Source organism: Notolepis coatsorum, assembly GCF_963971535.1.
Source record: "Notolepis coatsorum genome assembly, chromosome: 19".
In the NCBI taxonomy this organism is placed as follows: domain Eukaryota; kingdom Metazoa; phylum Chordata; class Actinopteri; order Aulopiformes; family Paralepididae; genus Notolepis; species Notolepis coatsorum.
Window position 1 is genome coordinate 78,480,646 of NC_140183.1, and position 19,220 is coordinate 78,499,865.

General features: G+C 43.5%; 1 protein-coding gene across 1 annotated transcript in view; it reads left to right on the forward strand.

The window, feature by feature from the left end:
- Positions 1-9,666: 9,666 nt before the first annotated feature.
- kirrel3l (kirre like nephrin family adhesion molecule 3, like) overlaps positions 9,667-19,220 on the forward strand; it is a gene marked incomplete at its 5' end in the record, with an annotated part of 13,085 nt that continues 3,531 nt past the window's right edge. The window contains one exon of the mRNA XM_084336717.1: positions 9,667-9,730. Within this exon, the coding sequence (XP_084192843.1) occupies positions 9,667-9,730 (64 nt within the window). The remainder of the gene's footprint in view (positions 9,731-19,220) is intronic.

The window sequence follows — 19,220 nt, forward strand, 5'->3', positions numbered from 1 at the left end:
AGAACTTCAAACATATTTTCCCAAAAAATTTACCCATTTTATGGCTAATATTCCAAATGGAAATTTTCCATGCTTGTCTTGTGCCCAATGTCATGGCATGATTAAAGAGAACTTTTATTTACAACCAAGTACAGGTAGGAGTATCGCTGTTAGAGGCCGGATGATTTTGTGGTTTACTTGCTTAAATGTCCTTGCAACCTTTACTATGTTGGAAAAACAAGAAGACGTTTTAAAAATCGAATTTCTCAGCACAAATGTTCTATAAGAAGAAATTACGAGAAGTCTTCAGTTGCAAGGCACTTTAATAAGTTAGGACATGATATTTCTGGCTTAAAATACATGGGTTTAGAACAAGTCTTGAGACCACCAAGAGGCGGTGACAGAGACAGGCTCTTGCTACAAAGGGAAAGCTTTTATATTCATTTTCTGGATTGTTTAGAGCCTAGAGGCCTCAATGAGGAAAATGTTTTGACCTGTTTCATTTGATTATTTCATTTCATTCGATTGTTTATTAATTATTTTCTATTTTATTTTCATTTATCATTCTTTATATTTATAATTGAAAGACGGCTACTATGGGTCATGAGTGTTTATATTTCAGTAGTTTAAGATGTAGGCCTACTCTGTATAATATAGATATATCTTTTAGATTTACATGCTTCTTTTTGATTTACATACTTCTGAAAAGGTTGCGCTTGTAAGTGGTATTTAGTATTTTGTACTCTTGTGCAGATCTCTTGTTGGAATGTGCTGTCACTTCTTATGTTGTCACTTCCTGTTTGACTTGTATAAACTTGGTCACTTACCCTTCATGCTTCATGCAAGCCATTCTGAAGAAGGTGTGTTCACACCGAAACGTCATGATTTCAGGCTGCCAATACATTTTAAAAACCTGGAGTGCATGCCTGGACTTGTTTCCCTATTTTTTATATAATGCTACCACAGGGCCATGGCTAATCCCCGGAAGTCAATGAGTTAACATAGGTGAGTTGATATAGAACTATAGAGTTCCCCTAGCCCCCGGAATAAGAAGCATTTCACCCCACATGCCATTGTTCTGATGAATCTATCTATCTATCTATCTATCTATCTATCTATCTATCTATCTATCTATCTATCTATCTATCTATCTATCTATCTATCTATCTATCTATCTATCTATCTATCTATCTATCTATCTATCTATCTATCTATCTATCTATCTATCTATCTATCTATCTGTCTATCTGTCTGTCTGTCTGTCTGTCTGTCTGTCTGTCTGTCTGTCTGTCTGTCTGTCTGTCTGTCTATCTATCTGTCTGTCTGGCAGTATCGTTCCTAGTGTGTGTTTTCCTGTACCCCTCTGTCCACTTGCATGGCCTCCACGGGGGTCTGCCAGGGCAAATGAAGAGCTGCGTGGCCTGTAGCAGCACCACTCTTTACCCAGCTCCTAACGAGTCATTGAAGCAGAGCATTTATTTTGATCAGATGCCCTTTGTACGCACAAGCATTTGAGTGCATGTTTAGCCTGTTGCTAACTAGCATAGCCATTGTGTATTATTTATGACCTGTTCTAGGAGTAGTGTGGCTCACAGATTGTGTGATATATAACTATATTGATGTAGAGCCGACGTATGTGGATGGTGCTGTTGCGTCATTGTCCGCCATATGCCGTTGCAGTCCAATCTTGCTTAAAATATGTAAATAAAGCACTTCTGTTCACATTGTATATTATGTTATAGCCAGAAATAATATATTGACGTATTTACGAAAATGTACAATGTGTACATATTACAAATAAGTAATTATTATTATATTATTATAAGTATTATTTATACATTAGATATTTAGAAAATGTGAAGTAAATATTAAATTTTAATGTTTTCAGAAATTATGGCACCGATAACCAGTCCCGGCGCCATGGGCGGGCATTAGGGGGCCGGGCCCGCCCACTGAGTCAGCTGTGCCCACCCTGGTAAAAAAAAAGAAAAAGAAAAAAAAAAAAATTTTTTAATCAAAGTCAACTATCCAAATCCTTAGTCGGGGACAGCCCTAGTGGGCACTGATGTCAACAACAACACTACTGAAGCTAGCACGGCACTCTGTGAGAATTCGTTTTCTACCCTCAAGAACGTCTTTACAGAACATCGCCTTAGTATGCTTCATCGACGCAACTAAGGCCAATTTAATTCAGTTGGCATTTGAGAAGGACTTAACAAAAAAGTTCAGGAATGAGTGGAGGGGCAGTGTTTTAAGAAGATTTCACTCTGTCCCCAAACACCGCTTGCCTCTCTACTTATGATGGTGAGTAGCCTGTGGAGGAATTTTGTTTGCTTTTTTATGCACCTTATTTTTGTCAGTTCAGTTCAGTTTGTCAGTGAATTCAGAAGTGTTGAATAAATGGAGACTTTTCAAAGATATAGAATAGAATAGAATAGAATAGAAATGTATTATCCTGAGGGAAATTTGACACTGCAAATCACTCAACATTAAACATTTAGACAGAACAAGTCACAAATAAGAATAACAAAACAAATGGCCTATATAGAATAAAATGAAATAGAATAAAAATTGAAGGGCAAGGCTAAGAGAATCATTAAAGACTCCAGTCACCCGAACAACTGCCTCTTTGAACTGCTGCGGTCAGGCAAGCGATACCGGAGTCTCAAGGCGAGCACAGAAAGACTCAGAAGAAGCTTCTATCCCCAGGCCATCAGGCTGCTAAACGAACAATGAATGAACACTACACAACAACAACCACCAAACGCACATAGCACACACATCCACACGCACACACTCACTTTAAACAAACACACTGTAGCACCCACTCCACACACTTTATAGCACACACCCACTTTAAACAAACACACTGTAGCACCCACTCCCCACACTTTATATTTATGGATGAAGGATTGCACTACAACTCGTACACCTTACTGTAAATTGTACCTAAAATTGTACCTCATCCCATTTCTGCTTTGCACTAGATAATACTGTACATTAGTACACTGCATAGTATTGTGTATTGTATATTATATGGTAACTCAGAACATTGTACATATGTCTATACCGAACACTGTGACCTCATTTTTCTTCTTCTAAATTCATGCTATATTATGTTATTATGTTATTTGATACTATCTTGTCTAGCACAGTCTCTGGAGCGTAACAGTAAGAAGCATTTTGTATGAAAGTATTCTGTACTTCTGTATGACAACTATTAAAGAACTTGAACTTGAACTTGAATAAAAGATACAGTAAATAAATACAGTAAAAATATACTGAAGTCTACAGTAGGTGTAATAATGCACAGTGCTGTTTAAAAAGTAAGAGTCCAGGAAGATGGTAATTGTCACTCTGTGCTCAGTGATGCAGTGAGGCACAGTGATGCATTGTATAGTCTGATGGCTGTCGGAATGAAGGACTTCCTGTGCTGTTCAGTGCTGCATTTAGGTAGTGTGAGCCTATAACATGCTCCTCCTGTCAGCCAAGTCTGTGTATAGTGGGTGGGAGGGGTTTTCCCTGATGGCCTGGAGCTTAGCAAGGTTCCTCCTCTCCGCCACCCTCGCTAGAGTCCAGCTCCACCCCAACCACGCTACTGGCCTTCTTGACCATCTTATCCAGCCTGTTTGTGTCCCCTGCTCTCAGTCCGCTGCCCCAGCAGGTCTGTTATATATATCCGTTCAGTCTGTTTTTGTATAAGTGAAAGTTCTTAAGATAGAGAGAAATTAGATTTTTCAATTGCCTCTCTGCTGTTTAGTTCAGCACCATGGGCAGCGCCAAGCAAGCCACAGCACCGCTGTCCCAGCTGAAACGTATAAAAGGGAACCTGTGTTGAAAAACCATTGTGCCCCCCCGAGAACATTTTATGCCCCCCCACTAATTTGTTTCTGCAGCCTGGTCTGCCGATAACTGTGTGTACGTTCCACTATTATGGCGCACTAGTGTCTCTTGCTCAGATAGCTGGTAGGTTAGGGCAGTGGTTCCCAAAGTCGGGGTCGCGACCCAAAGGTGGGCCGCGAGCAGCCACGGATGGGCCGCGAGATGATTTAAAAAAAATAAAAAAAAAATAAAAAAAAAACATTTTTTTTATTTTTTATTTTTTTATTTTTTATTTTTTTATTTAAATTTTTTTTGTCAGGCCACTGAACTTAGAAGCAGGCCAGGACAGTGTTTCTAGTTGTATTCTAAAATTCTATTCTATTGTATTCTAAAATGTGACTATATGGTTTTATATTAACTTAATAAATAAACAAAAACGTAAAATCTACTTATTTCAACGAACATTTCAAACTAAATAACAGATTATGCACATAAAACGCTGAAAACAACCGAAGCAACAATAGTATTTTAATGAGGCTATTATTATTATCATTATTATTTTGCTACAAGTTAGCCCTCTCATAAATAGCACATATAAATGAATAACTAACTTGAACTAACTTAATAGGATTGAAGTGATATTTGGCTTAAAAAATCGGTCGCCTGGCAAAAAAAAAAAAAAAAAAAGCCAGACGATGTGCATTGGGCCGCGGCTCTCTGACGCCTTATTTTCTGGGCCCCGGCCTGAAAAGTTTGGGAACCCCTGGGTTAGGGCAGGGGTTCCCAAACTTTTCAGGCCGCGACCCAAAAATAACGGTGTCAGAGAGCCGCGACCCCACTATTATAGGAGGTAAAAGAAATAAAAAATAAAAAATACAATTACTTTTTTTTTTTTATATATATAAATGGAAATGTATGGTTAAATGCAGTGCTTCTCAAACTTTTTCTGTCAGGCCCCCCTTTGGCGGACCAAAATATCTTGGGCCCCCCCCCCCCCCCCCCCCCCTCGCCCCAACAAAATAGTCATGAAATGGGCCATGTTTAAATTTATTGAAATAACACCAATATCGTGACCTTTCAAATTGGCAACACCTTCCCTCGCGAGAGCCACCTTGCCTCGCTGTGAAACAGCACTGCAGAATGGTCAGCTCCCATCTCCTCACACAGCGCAGAGAACAGGCGCGCTTTCAGGGCTCGGGTTTTGATGAAATTTACCACGTTTATAACTTCTGTCAAAACCACATTCAGCTCAGGGCTAAGCTGTCTTGACGCTGGCGCCTCTCTGTGAATTTACAGTGCGTCCATTGCGCGTTTGGCGAGACCCCCTTGATGAGCGCCTGTAGCCCCCTCCTTTTCCCTGCCATGGCCTGCGCACCGTCAGAGCAAAAGCCCACACAGTTCTCCCATTTCAGTCCATGTTCTGTCAGGTAACTGTCAATAATTTTGAATAGCTCATCAGCTGTCGCTCTGTTTTTGACATATTTGCAAAACAGCAGATCTTCACTCAGTGACTGGGAATTTACAAAGCAAACATAGGAAATAAGCAAACAGTCTTTATTGCTGTCAGTCTTTGACAAGGCACAAGGCAACACGCATGTCATCCTCAAGGCTCAACTTGGCCCTATATTTTGTTTTCAGAGCTGTCATGGATGAAAAGCCAGCTTCACACAGATATGTGGTGCTGAATGGTATAAACACCTTAACTGCTGCATCATGAGATACTTGGTACTCAGCACCACACTCTGAAACTAGCTCTCCAGGTGGTATCAGATGAGATTTCAATGAGTTCTTCCAAGAGTTTGGATGGAGATGTGTCAGGAAGCTTTGTCTCAATGTTGTCTGTAAAGTTTTTTTTTATCGAGAGTAACTTGGTGATCCTTTTCTGTGTTTTATTAAATAATGATTTTCAGATTTTGAGAAATGGTCAAACTTATCCAAATATGGTATTTTCATGAAGAACAGTGCAGCTGCAACAAATAGCACTTTAGTGATCATTTTCTGTAATCCAAATTTATTTTTATTTTTTTTTTAATCTCAAGGCCCCCCCGTCATGCCTCTGCCCCCCCCCCTGGGGGGCGCGCCCCCCACTTTGAGAAACACTGGTTAAATGCATGCACACGTTCAAACGCACACACACTAATAAGCATTGGAGGCTTTTAACCAGGGCCGGACTGGGGAAATCATTCAGGCCAGGAAATATAGTGCAAAATATAGCCCCAGTCAGGCCACTTTTTAAGCAGGGGGTCTGGGGGTCCCCCACCAGGACATTTCTTGTTACAAAGACTTCATTTCCTGCATTCTGGTGCAGGCATTTTTTTATTTGTACCCTTTAAATGCCAGTGTTTGTGATGGCATCACAAATTATTGTTAAAAAAACAGGCTAGCATAAAATTATGTATGATTAGCAACAACACTGATTTTGATGGATTTTCAGTTTTTTTGTAATGTCAGATTGAAAATAATACAATATTTTATTCAACTTCAGCCCTGATCATAACACCACATATAATTTTTATAATTCTAACCCTTTAAATGCCAGTGTGTGTGATGGCATATATTTGCAATATATCAAATGCAAAATAAATTTGTCTGGGGGGGATTATTACAGGCTAGCATGTGTCAATGATTAGCAACAACAGTTTTTTGTAAGGGTCCCGCCTCCACCAATCACATGCGGCTCCTTTTGTGTGTGAGAGAGCAAGAGAGAGAGAGAGAGATAGAGAGAGAGAGAGATAGTTCTCCAACTTGTGTGAGTTGCAGTGATCTCCTGGTTGTTCCCCACCTAGGTTATTCTAACTATTGCGCTGCTGCAACTATAAACACTGTCCTGGCCTGCTTCTAAGTTCAGTGGCCTGACTGCAAAAAAAATTATTAATTTTTTTATTTGTTTTTGGATTTTTATTTTTATTTTTATTTTTTGGAAATCATCTGGCGACCCCGACTTTGGGAACCCCTGGGTTAGGGCACCTCCCCCTTTTCCCTACAGGCTGCTATGAGGTGCGTGAGGGCTCCCAACACCATACCATCACCAAAGTTTGGAAAGCTGGTCATAAAAAGAGCATTCCCTATTGTGTTTACTTTCTCCTGCTCTGTAATAAAATTTCCAAATATATATATATATTTTTTAATATTTACCTCTGTTATACCTTTATCTGTTGTCTTGTTGTGTTACTGTTTTGGGAACCTGCGGAAACTAGTCCAGGTTGATTTTCTTGACCTGTGACATCAGCAATACAATAGTGTCATCCACATAAAGATGCACTTGACTGGGGCGCTCTCGTGGCGCATACCATAGTGCCTAAGCGCACCTAGGCGGCCGACCCGGGTTCGATCCCAGCTCCTGTCGTTATTTGTCGCATGTCCTCCCCACCTCTCCTCCCGTTCGCCCTCTCCTCTGTCGGTCCTGCGTGGCCAATAAAAGCTAAAAAAAATAAAAATAAAAAAATGCACTTGACATCCAGTCAAAGATAAACTTGACATCCAGTCAAAGATGAGACAATATCATTCATATAAATGGTAAATAGGACAAGGCCCAGGATTGATCCCTGTGGGATGCCTTTTGTAATGTGCATGAATTCTGACTGGGCTTTCCCAGTTTTCACACACTGTGAAGTCTCTCAGACAAATAACTAGCATTTCATCAAAACCAATGCTGTGTAATATATCTAAAAGAAGAGAATGGTCAACTGTATCAAATGCTTTTGATAGATCTACAAATAGTGCATCACAACATTTTATCTAGGGCGGATACTATAATCTACAACTAAAGTAGTGGCTGAGATCATGCTATGATTTGTTCTGAAACCAGATTGACTTAATACAGAATTATGACACTTTTTGTAGCTAAAAAAAATGTATTTACGCTCAAATTACTGCAAAATCATTTTTGCCTCTGGGTCCAGAGTTATTTAGGTCACTTCTTTCTTCACCTTCATGTAATGGAGATACATGAGCCGTTTTCCAAGTATGCCTGTTAACAAAGAAAGATTAAATATACAGTGTGATATTTGCTTTGTAATTAATGGATCAGCTATAGCCTGAGAGAGGTAAAAAGGATCCAATTCATCCTCTCCGGTTGATTTCCTGGCATCAATGGATTGCAATGCTTCAAATGCAACCCTTTACCCCTTTACCGTGGTACAGATCTCCTTTTGTTCAGTTATGGCAAAAATGGGTCTGACGATTGCATACCCAAAATAATTAGCTATTTATTATACTTTATACTTATAGCACATGCATGAGTCTGGTCTCTTTTGAAAGGAAACATTCTGATCTTTCTTCCACAACAAGGAAGAATGACTCTGACTGCTAATGAAATAGAGTTAAAGAGGTTTGAACACATTGAAGTAAAGGTTTTGTGTACTCACATTTATGTTTACTTGTTGCCAGATGCCTGTTTTTAAGTTCCAGCTGAGAGATAGGAGCTGGAAAACATAACGGTTCCATGGCTGAAAGTGAAGACTTATGTAGTACAGGTCCAAAGTTTAAAACAAACCCATGGGAAATGACTGTTTCACAAAGGTTTTTGTAATGTGTGTACCGGTGTTAATTCGGCATGATTATCCAAAATGGCCATCCGCTGCCATTCATTTCGAGGCTCTAGTCAAAACAAAGGAATTCCCCTGCTTCTTCTACCCCTTTCTCATTGTGATCAGCCCCCGCATGGGATATCCCTGGCTCCAGAATGTCATTGGCTACAAAGGTGGTCAATAATTTTCGCCATCAGAGGTGACTGGCCCGTTCAGGACTGTTCACAACCAGACGTGGTCACTTGTCCGAATGGCTTGTCAAATGACGCTCGTCGGATGTTTTGTCTTGTAACTTGAGACTGGAAGCACACAATAGGTTGAGTGGGGTGGCGATCGAAAGGCGGCAAATTCAACTTTCCAACAATGTATTGGTTGATCGGCAAAAATGCAGCCCGGAGCTGGCAGATGAGGGCAAAGTGCTGCGATGTGCGTGCACGTGACGGCCCTGCTCAAGTGGATCAGATCTGATCAAAATATGATTCAATAACGATACGATACGATACTAAGACCTTTATTGTTCCCGTAAAGGAAATTGTATCATAGTCAACAGCACCACATGGCAATGACTAGCTTGGCAGAGTCCTTGCCGGTGTGGGGATCGTCAGAACCATGCCATGTGGGGTCCAGACCGAGACAGACAATGCAGCAGATGTGACTGCCGGTCGGATCCAGCATGCCGTCCTGTTATCCATTGGATACTTGTTGAAGCGTAGACATTGTATTCAGTTTGCTGAACAAAGAACGAACTAGAGAAAGTGGGTAATATGTGGCATTACATACCCTTGGAGGTGTGGAATTATGGAAATATTTCATATCATATTGTATATGATTGGCCGGCTGGTAGGTAGACTTGTGTTTAGGAGCAATAGCTGTTTGGGGATTACCAATAGTGTTAGTTTTAAGCAAAATGCTAACAGTGTATAACCCACACTATTACATCAATTAATTTGAATTGTCCTTTTTTATATGCATTTTCTTATCACATGCATATGGAGTTAGTTGCATTTATGTATAGTATATGAGTAATATGTAACAAAGTATTTTGTACAGTAACACAACATCAGGGCGTGCATACAGCACGCTAAATGCGTGGGCAGAATATCCACCGTGATAATCATGAACTGTTGATAGAGCCAACAATCAATTGACACATTCATCAGTGAGTGTCAGAAATGCTGATCTGAGTGTGAGACTGCAGTGGCTAATCTATTCCTATGGATTAGGCAGAAGTGTTCAATAGTTCTGTCCGGGGCGACTGGATCACTGTCATTGTCTCTGATATTTATTGGCGCTGAGAGGAGCAGTGTGTGTCTGGACACGGCTTAGCTCTGCAGAGATGCCACGGACGCCATCAGGGCCTTCCTGGCACAGGGAGAAGGTGCAGGACATCGGGAACAGACGTCAGCGAGGCCCGTCAGCGAGGCCCGTCATGGGACAGCGGCCCTGCATCGCTGCATTAATATTTCACACAGCTTACCGCTTGTCCTCATCAGCAAAGACACAGCTAGCCAATGACGGCCATGAATCTGATGCGAGTATCGATTTGATTCTAAACTTTGTGGGATGTTATCTGGCATTCGCTGTAAGCAGCCCGTACCTGAGAGTCCCCCCTGTTGCAACACAATATGGCAGCCGGGGATGAGTGAGGCCAAGAAAACAAGGCGTCAGACTGCAGGATGACTCTTTATGTCCGCGTGGAGTGACTCCATCACGGTAACATTCCTGTAATCCACACTCTTTCCTAAGCGCAGCATGAACCAGAAGCCTCAACCTATCCTTGACCCCTGAGAAAAATAATCCCTCGACCTCGTCCCCAGAGAGACTTTCGTTACGGACAAAAACAGGTTCCATGGGTGGTCGGAGTTACATCCTGATATTAAGGCGGAGGACGTGGAGTTGATACGACTCTAGAAATAGTCACATAGACTGGAGACAATTGAGACGCGGGGTCCGCGATGAGCTTTAACGGGCCCGCCTTCCGCTCGTCAATCACACATAAAAAGAAAAATGCTTAATAATGAATTTTCAGCCCTGACGTCATGTTATTGGAGCGGGAGGAGGAGACGGGTTTTGAATTGCCTGCATGCTGGGCAAATGGATACCACCACGGCGAGAGGTGGCTGGCAAAGGTATAAGTCCTTATGAATTATGAGCTTGTAGGGGTATTCAGAGTTATGGTTGACACAGATCAGCACCGCACTCAATATCACAATTACAGTAAGAGCTGTTGTAATGCTCCTCATATGGATAGCGGCGTTATAAACCCCGAGCCCCTCGGAAGAGTCCAAACTCTGGCGCCCGGACATGTAAGACCACTTTATTCATATTCATCAGTTTCCTCCAGCTGTATTATAGGATCCCAGCACTCCAGTCTGTACCCAAAGATTAATATTGATTTAGACTCACCTAGGAGTGGGACGAGTGTATATAAGAGATAACAGGACGGAATTTGTTTGGGAGAAAATCTTCCCTTTTTGTTAATTTCTTATGGCGTTCGGTGTGTTTCGAGACAAAACCAAACAAAACATTCCTTGGCTATTTCCACCGGGGTTTATTTTCGAAGAAGAGGAAAATGTTCCCCCTTCAGTAGATAATGAGGTCTGTTTTATTCGGTTTAATATTCATTCAACTTAAGCACGTGGTTTGTGTCGACGTGAATGCGTTCCCTCGCCACTTGAGCGTTAGACGTGCTTCCTCCCGTCCAACCAGACAGAGACGAATGTGGAGTCTGTGATTTTATTTTTAAGGCCTGGCATCGGCCCCCCCCCCCCCCCCCCCCCCCCGCGCACCACACGTCGATGTTTCTCTTTTTAATTGACCCCGGGGTCAAATAGGGACTGAGATAATATTTTGTTAAATTATTCTCATTTTCCCCCCGTGAATACCATTTCCATATATCTTCACTTCATGGTTTATTTATTAACCCCCCCTTACAATTACCATGCAAACGATGTCTTAACTGTCACCCCTTCCTCCCTCGGAATAGTTTAGTAAATATCAAACTGTATCTATTATTAATAAACCCACAGCCGAAAACCGCTCTTTTATATATATATATAAATTATTTGCATGCTCAAAAGCACGGAGGAGCACGGGCGTCCGCCGTCTGATAAGCAACCGCAGAGGCCGGGCATAATTAAGACCGTCGGCTAGAAGTGATTGATTCCAGTGCATGTATCACTAATCTAATTCTTTATCCATCTATCTGTCTCTCTGTCCATCTGTCTGAGCTGTGGGGCATCGTGCATTTCACTCACGACGTGACACCAGGTGACAGACTTCACACAATAGATGCTGGTTTTATTATCGCAGGACAACTGGTGTGACTGAGCAGTCCCCCGCTGTTTTACAGTTCACCCCAGCACCCATCCTCACTCACTCACTGACACACACACACACACACGCACACACACACACACACACGTACAAACACACACACAGACACATACATACACAGTGACACACACACACACTCAGTGCACACTCTCTTGCAAACTCTTTCAATCACATTCAGTCACAGATGCAGACGTTCTCAATCACATTCAAACTGATGAACACACATGCACACTATAGTGCTTACACAAACACATATGCGCGAGGATCCGAGCGTGCACACACACACACACACACATACACGTGCACATGGACCCACGTGTGCATGCACAGTGCACACACACACACACACACACACACGCACGCCACACACGCACACACACAAGCCCTCACTCTCATTTACACACACACTCACTCACACTAACCTAGGGTGGCTTCACAGCTGTGCAAGCTGTTTCTCCCATCAACATGTGTTTGCTGGCAGGGGACCCTTATGCTTGCATTACAGGGAGGCAATAAACAGGCCGTCCGGCCCAAGGGCCTGTAAACTGCTGCTGAGGGAACCCCTTAAGAGCGCTGAGCCCTCATAGTCACTGTGGGGGAGAGCCCTTAATTAAATGCTGAACAAAAAATGTCAAAAGGACTTCCTGGTCTTATCTCGTGAGTTGTATAGGGTGCAGTCTCTCAAATCCACACACTGCACCGCTGGACTCCTCACTGTCAAAACACACACTCTTTGATGCATTTTTCACACTGGTGTTAATGGTAAACAGCAGCTCCTAGCAGTAGCTTACTATACACTCAACTCTGTGTGTTTGTTTGTGTGTGCGTGTGTGCGTGTGTGTGTGTGTGTGTGTGTGTGTGTGTGTGTGTGTGTGTGTGTGTGTGTGTGTGTGTGTGTGTGTGTGTGTGTGTGTGTGTGTGTGTGTGGAAGGAGGGATGGGGGGGAGCATCAATCAAAAGGAGTTGTTGGGCCCAATATACAAATGAGAGACTTGATTAACAGTTGACTGAGTGGCCTGTTAATTTGGCTTTGAATAATAAATTAAGAATATCAAAGGAATAGCCAACTTTATAGAATAGCCACTGATAAATGCCACAATTTCCATATCCATAAAAGAGCTCTTTGTTGACATAATAGGATGATAATATACCCTATAATATGTTCATGATGCCCGCTGCAAGACAATGACTCCGGCGGTGAAAGCTGTCGATAAGGTTTTGATCTTTTGTTTGAGACAAGTCTCTGAATCACTCTACCAATTTCCTCAGCAAAAAAAGATGGATAATGCCACTGTTTTGACAACAATTCTAATTGTGTTTTAATCAACTCAGGACAGTTTATGTCAATCACTATGAATTGAAAATGGGGGACCCTGAGGTAAACAAGACACACGTCTTTCTCTGGTCTGCATCCCCTTTAGCCCCTTACGTGACTGCGATGTGCAAGCCTGGGGCTTTTTAGTGGCTTGCACATCGCAGTCACGTAAGGGGCTACATCACCTTAACAATTGTGCTATTGAGCCGTACTGTATTGTACCCATTCTGCAATCTGTTAAATAAAGTTTTCATTCATTCATTATGTAGTGCGGTGTTTCAACTCTAATCCCTGATTATTTTTGGTCACAATACTCGGGTCACCGACCGTGTGGTCAGTTGTTCCGAGTTCCGACCAAGAAAACATGAGAGGTAAAGAAGACAGCGGTCTAACCGTTTGAAACTGTCCTTCACTAACCCTCCCTCCCTCCCTCCCCGCTCCCCTCCCCGCACCGCCTGTTCAGCCAATAGCTGGACCCCGGGGGTGGAGGCCAGCGAGCCCCCCGGCAAGGATCTGAGCGTTTCTGAATGGGGGAGAGAGAGAGAGAGGGGGGGGGGGTTCATACTCAGCTCTGGAGACAGATTTGTTGAACCCCGAACAGATGACTGTCAGTGCGCATTTCTCCGTCAGCGAGCAGCATCAGCGAGGAGTGAACTAGAGAGAGCGAGAGCTGGAGGAGGTGCGGTGGATACATGAGGAGAGACAGAGAGGAGACTCCAGTGGAGGACACCAACCAGAGACAACTTCATCGGGGTTTATCGCTGTGTGCTGGCCGAAAAGTGGACTGTATTATATATCGGGGGAAAAAATGCCAGATTCACCTATAATGGACTGCTATAGTGTGCTGAACTGAAATTGAAAGCCTGTGTGGGAAAGGATGCTGGCGCAGTCACTCTCCAAGTTCCCAACTATGGAGAAGAGTCGTTCTTAATTACACAGCATTCCAGAGAGAACCGATCGCGTTGGAAGCTGGATGATTTTAGTGACATTTAGAGACATTGCGCTCTATTGCCCGTCCGGTGGTCTTCCGTGCCGCGCGGTGGACGGTACCCAGTGCGCGCCGCCACAGTCGCATAGAGAGACGGGAGGTTGATTCGCTGCCCACAGTTTCAGGGAGAACACATATCGCAGCCAGCTGGCAGAAGAAGCAAGGGGAAAATGTCATCGTTTTGCCTATTCGTTTGCCTTATGGCAACAGGTAAGGGGGTTTATTTTGTTGCTACCTTTAAAGTGACCGTTATGTGTATACTATACACTCTATGGATGGAGAGGATGGTCCGCGTGCTCCGTAGGCGCGCTGCGTCAAGTGAACGCAGGGATGCTGCAGTGCTACAATTCGGGGCTTTTATAGTTACCCAAGATATGATGAATAGAATTTAAGTTACCACATTTTGTTTTTTTAGACAAACCGTTAAGTGCCGCTACTCGGTATAGTAAGCTGACCTGGGGCACCGGTTCGTGTACTGCGCGTTAACCGGGTATGCTGTGTGGTCCGTTGTTGTTTTGTTAGTTACGCTTTGTTCCGAGTGAGCGATCTGTATTCGCTATGGGTTCATTTATTACACCTGATGATGGCCAACTAGAAAGTTTAACTTAAAAGGTTTTTGCACCCGGGCTGCTACACAATGCATGGTCTGCAAATAAGTGTGTGTGCACGGGCGCGCGCGTGTGTGTGGTTTCATGCTGCCACATCCATTTAATTTCAATTTCCGTATATAATGTAACGGTTGTGACAACGTCACCTCAAACTTCGATGCCCCGAGTGGGAGTTGAACCCCGGTCTCCCACACCGCGGGCAGCAACACAGACCGCTATACCAAGAGGTGAATTCACTTCTTTGTACCGTGTCTATGCGTCTTTTGAGGATGTGAGAGTGAGTTTAACCCATAGCACCGCTACTCACCCCAGCCCTTCTTGACTGCGCTTCACGATACCATCCGTTATACATATATATATATTGTTTAATCAGATACAATTCATTTTGGGGGGGATTTGAGCTCACCAGGATATTATGAGCATTGAGCAACGAGAAGATATCGCTGGCGAGAAGGCACCCTCATCCTTATCTCCTCCAAGTGTCCCCATCACCAGCCTCATCTATAAAGACGCAAGGACGTCTAATGTGATAAATTATTTAGCAATAAGGACTTGCTGACAAAGTTTTAGTAACTGGCCGTAACGGAACAGCAGGTGAAGTGATGAGTTGACGACGATTTCCTCAACATGACTTCATAAACAGCTACACTACAGTATCTGTCTGTGCGCGTGTCTGCGCGCGCGCGAGGGAGGGAGTTTTAATACCTCGTGTACAGTGTGTGTGTGTGTGTGTGTGTGTGTTCTTTCATAATTTCTGACTGCACTCGCATTGTTTATGTCCTTTGTATGAGGCCTCCTTGTACTTCTGTTCATGTGGACATAAATAAACATTTCAAATGTGTGTGTGTGTGTGGGGCCGCGGAGCGGAGGTGTCTGAATGAGCGGCGCTGTGGTAGTTACATGTGTTAATGCATATATAAATGCAGGAGAAATTAGACCTTAAGGCTCTACAGCTATCCAAACACATGACATGTACATCTCGTTACATTGTGTAACATGGTATTGGCTACATAGGCACTCATGATTAAATCGTTCTTGCAATATAGGCTATCATTCTTTTGTGGGAAATTGTTTGTGTGTGCAGTACAGTGCAGTTGAGGATTATATTCCCATGCATCTACAATATCACTGTCTGTTAGCATGTGTTTTTTTAATGCCTGGTTTAAATTAGAGCTGGATATTAATTTTGTGGTTCATATTTAAATTTCGGACCCTTGTGATGAAAAAGAAAGCTTCCTCTAATTAACTGAGAGTAAAGGAAGACGCACTTGACAGATTTACAAATAAAAAAAATAAACTTCAAAGACCATTGTGTATCACTATCGACTATTAGGCGGTGCTTTTTCGCAGTCTTTGATACACAAGAGCATTGCATTGACACTTCGAAATGTTGTAATTGGATTCAAACGTTGAATCGGAATGAATACACACTAGCGCCACACTCTCCCTCTCCCAGGCAAGGACGCGGGTGAAAGTGGTGAATTGCACTTGGGAAAAAGATTCATTACCATCCTTATTAATTATTTTCATTGAATAACAGACAAGAACACAAGGATAATACTCAAAGGCCACTTCTGCCGCACAGACACCGAATTACAGGCGGTTTCACCGTAGTAAGGAATGTTTGCAATAGCACATAAATGGTGACACGTCAATAAAATAGCCATTTGCGGTGAGTATTGCTTTACCTTGTGTTCCAGTCCCACATGCTTTTTAGTCATTGTTTATAATGGGGGGGGGGGGGGGGGGGGGGGGGGGCACCACCAGACTACTGCTCTTTGACAGACTAACAACAGCTGGATGAGGAGAGGCAGTATCCACAGTAGCATACTTCCCAGCCCCCCCCCCCCCCCCCCCCCCCACACACTTACACACAAAGATAATGAAAAGGGAACGCAACGGCTGGCCTAATTAAAACCTACGGGACCACGGGTTCAGGTTCTCAGCGTCGGAATTAGTTACAGTCATCAGACACACATATAAACACGAATGTGTTTGAAGGAAAAGAGATATTGGCCGAAGCATATATGAGCTCATTCGCATACAGCAGCGCTATCATGTGTATACATATCCATATGCATGGGGCTCACTGCAACATCCATAATTTGCTTTCTGGGAATGTCCCTCTGGCCTCCCAGAGGGATTGGAGCATCAGTATTCCGTGTCATCTTCAGTGATATTCTTTTTTGGAACCTTTAGCTCGGGTTGCTCGAGTCTCCGAGTCGTAGGGCCAAGTTCAAAGGCTGTGCGCAGAGATTACACGTTTTTTCCCTCATTTTCTCGAGAGTTGTGTCGCCTCTCGCGAGTCTGCTGTTCGAACCCCCCCCCCCCCCCCCCCCCCCCCCCAGCCTCCCACACACCCACCACCACCCGTCGCCTGGTGGTGTAACGTGTGAATACGGGGCGCGGGGACGTCTGCAGATCTATCTGCTTTAATGGGTTGAAGGCGGCTGGCAGATAGACTTTCCCCCACCATGGCGTGTTCTGTATACACGCACACACATGCTCACTAACAGAGGGAAACATACCCCTACCCCCCCCCCCCCCCCCCCCCACACCACATTAGCGGGGGTTTGTCTCTTCCTCGGTGCCGCGTGGAAATGCTGCTGGACGCGGTGGCAGCCTGCCTGACCCAAGAGGTTGTTTTAGGGAACTGCATATTTCATGAGGCAGCAGCTCTTTGGATTCATGTGGAGGGACTCGGGCCTCTGCCACCTCCTCAAGAGTAGTAGAGGGGGGGGGGGGGGGGGGTAGGACTAGCTCTGATATGTCGCTACTGGTTTTGATGATTAAGTTGACAAGCAGCAGGAACACATGGGGGAATACCAGGGAGGATCATTAACCTTCTCTCCCTCATATTACTCTCTATCTCTTCTCGTTCTCTCCCTCGTATTACTCTCTATCTCTTCTCGTTCTCTCCCTCGTATTACTCTCTATCTCTTCTCGTTCTCTCCCTCGTATTACTCTCTATCTCTTCTCGTTCTCTCCCTCGTATTCTCTCTCTCTCTATTCTCTCTACTCTCTTCTCTCTCGCTCTTTCTCCCTCTTTCTCTCCTCGTATACTCTCATCTCTTCTCGTTCTCTCCCTCGTATTACTCTCTACTTCTCTTCGCGTTCTCTCCTGAATTACTCTCTATCTCTTCCGTTCTCTCCCTCGTATTACTCTCTATCCTTTCTTCTCCCCCGTATACTCTCTATCTCTTCCCTTCTCTCCCTCCTATACTCTCTTCTTTCCCTTCTCCCTCATATTACCTCTTCTTCTTCCTTCTCTCCCTCATATTACTCTCTACTTCTCTCGTTCTCTCCCTCGTATTACTCTCTATCTCTTCTCGTTCTCTCCCTCGTATTACTCTCTATCTCTTCTCGTTCTCTCCCTCGTATTACTCTCTATCTCTTCTCGTTCTCTCCCTCGTATTTACTCTCTATCTCTTCTCGTTCTCTCCCTCGTATTACTCTCTATCTCTCTCGTTCTCTCCCTCGTATTACTCTCTATCTCTCTCGTTCTCCCGTATTACTCTTATCTCTCTCGCTCTCTCCCTCGTATTACTCTCTATCTCTTCTCGTTCTCTCCTCGTATTACTCTCTATCTCTTCCTTCTCTCCCTAGTATTACTCTCTATCTCTTCTCGTTCTCTCCCTCGTATTACTCTATTCTTCTCGTTCTCTCCCTCGTATTACTCTCTATCTCTTCTCGTTCTCTCCCTCGTATTACTCTCTATCTCTTACCTTCTCTCCTCGTATTACTCTCTATCTCTTCATTCTCTCCCTCATATTACTCTCTATCTCTTCTCGTTCTCTCCCTCGTATTACTCTCTATCTCTTCTGTCTCTCTCTCTCACTCTATCTCTCTCCTCTCTTTACTCTCTATCTCTTCCCTTCTCTCCCCATATTACTCTATCTCTTCTCGTTCTCTCCCTCATATTACTCTATCTCTTCCCCTTTTCTCCCTCATATTACTCTATCTCTTCCCTTCTCTCCCTCGTATTACTATATCTCTTCCCTTCTCTCCCTCGTATTACTCTATCTCTTCCCTTCTCTCCCTCGTATTACTCTCTATCTCTTCTCGTTCTCTCCCTCGTATTACTCTCTATCTCTTCCCTTCTCTCCCTCGTATTACTCTCTATCTCTTCTCGTTCTCTCCCTCGTATTACTCTCTATCTCTTCTCGTTCTCCTCCTCTATTTTCTCGTATCTCTATCTCTTCTCGTTCCTCCCTCGTATTACTCTCTATCTCTTCTCGTTCTCTCCCTCGTATTACTCTCTATCTCTTCTCGTTCTCTCCCTCGTATTACTCCTTCTCTTCTCTCCTCATATTACTCTCTATCTCTTCTCGTTCTCTCCCTCAGATTACTCTCTATCTCTTCCCTTCTCCCCTCGTATTACTCTATCTCTTCCCTTCTTCCTCCCTCATATACTCTCTATCTCTTCTCGTTCTCTCCCTCATATTACTCTCTATCTTCTTCCTTCTCTCCTCAATACTCTCTATCTCTTCCCTTCTCTCCCTCGTATTACTCTCTATCTTCCCTTCTCTCCTCATATTACTCTCTATCTCTTCCCTTCTCTCCCTCGTATTACTCTATCTCTTCCCTTCTCTCTCATATTCTTATCTCTTCTCGTCTCTCCTCGTATTACTCTCTATCTCTTC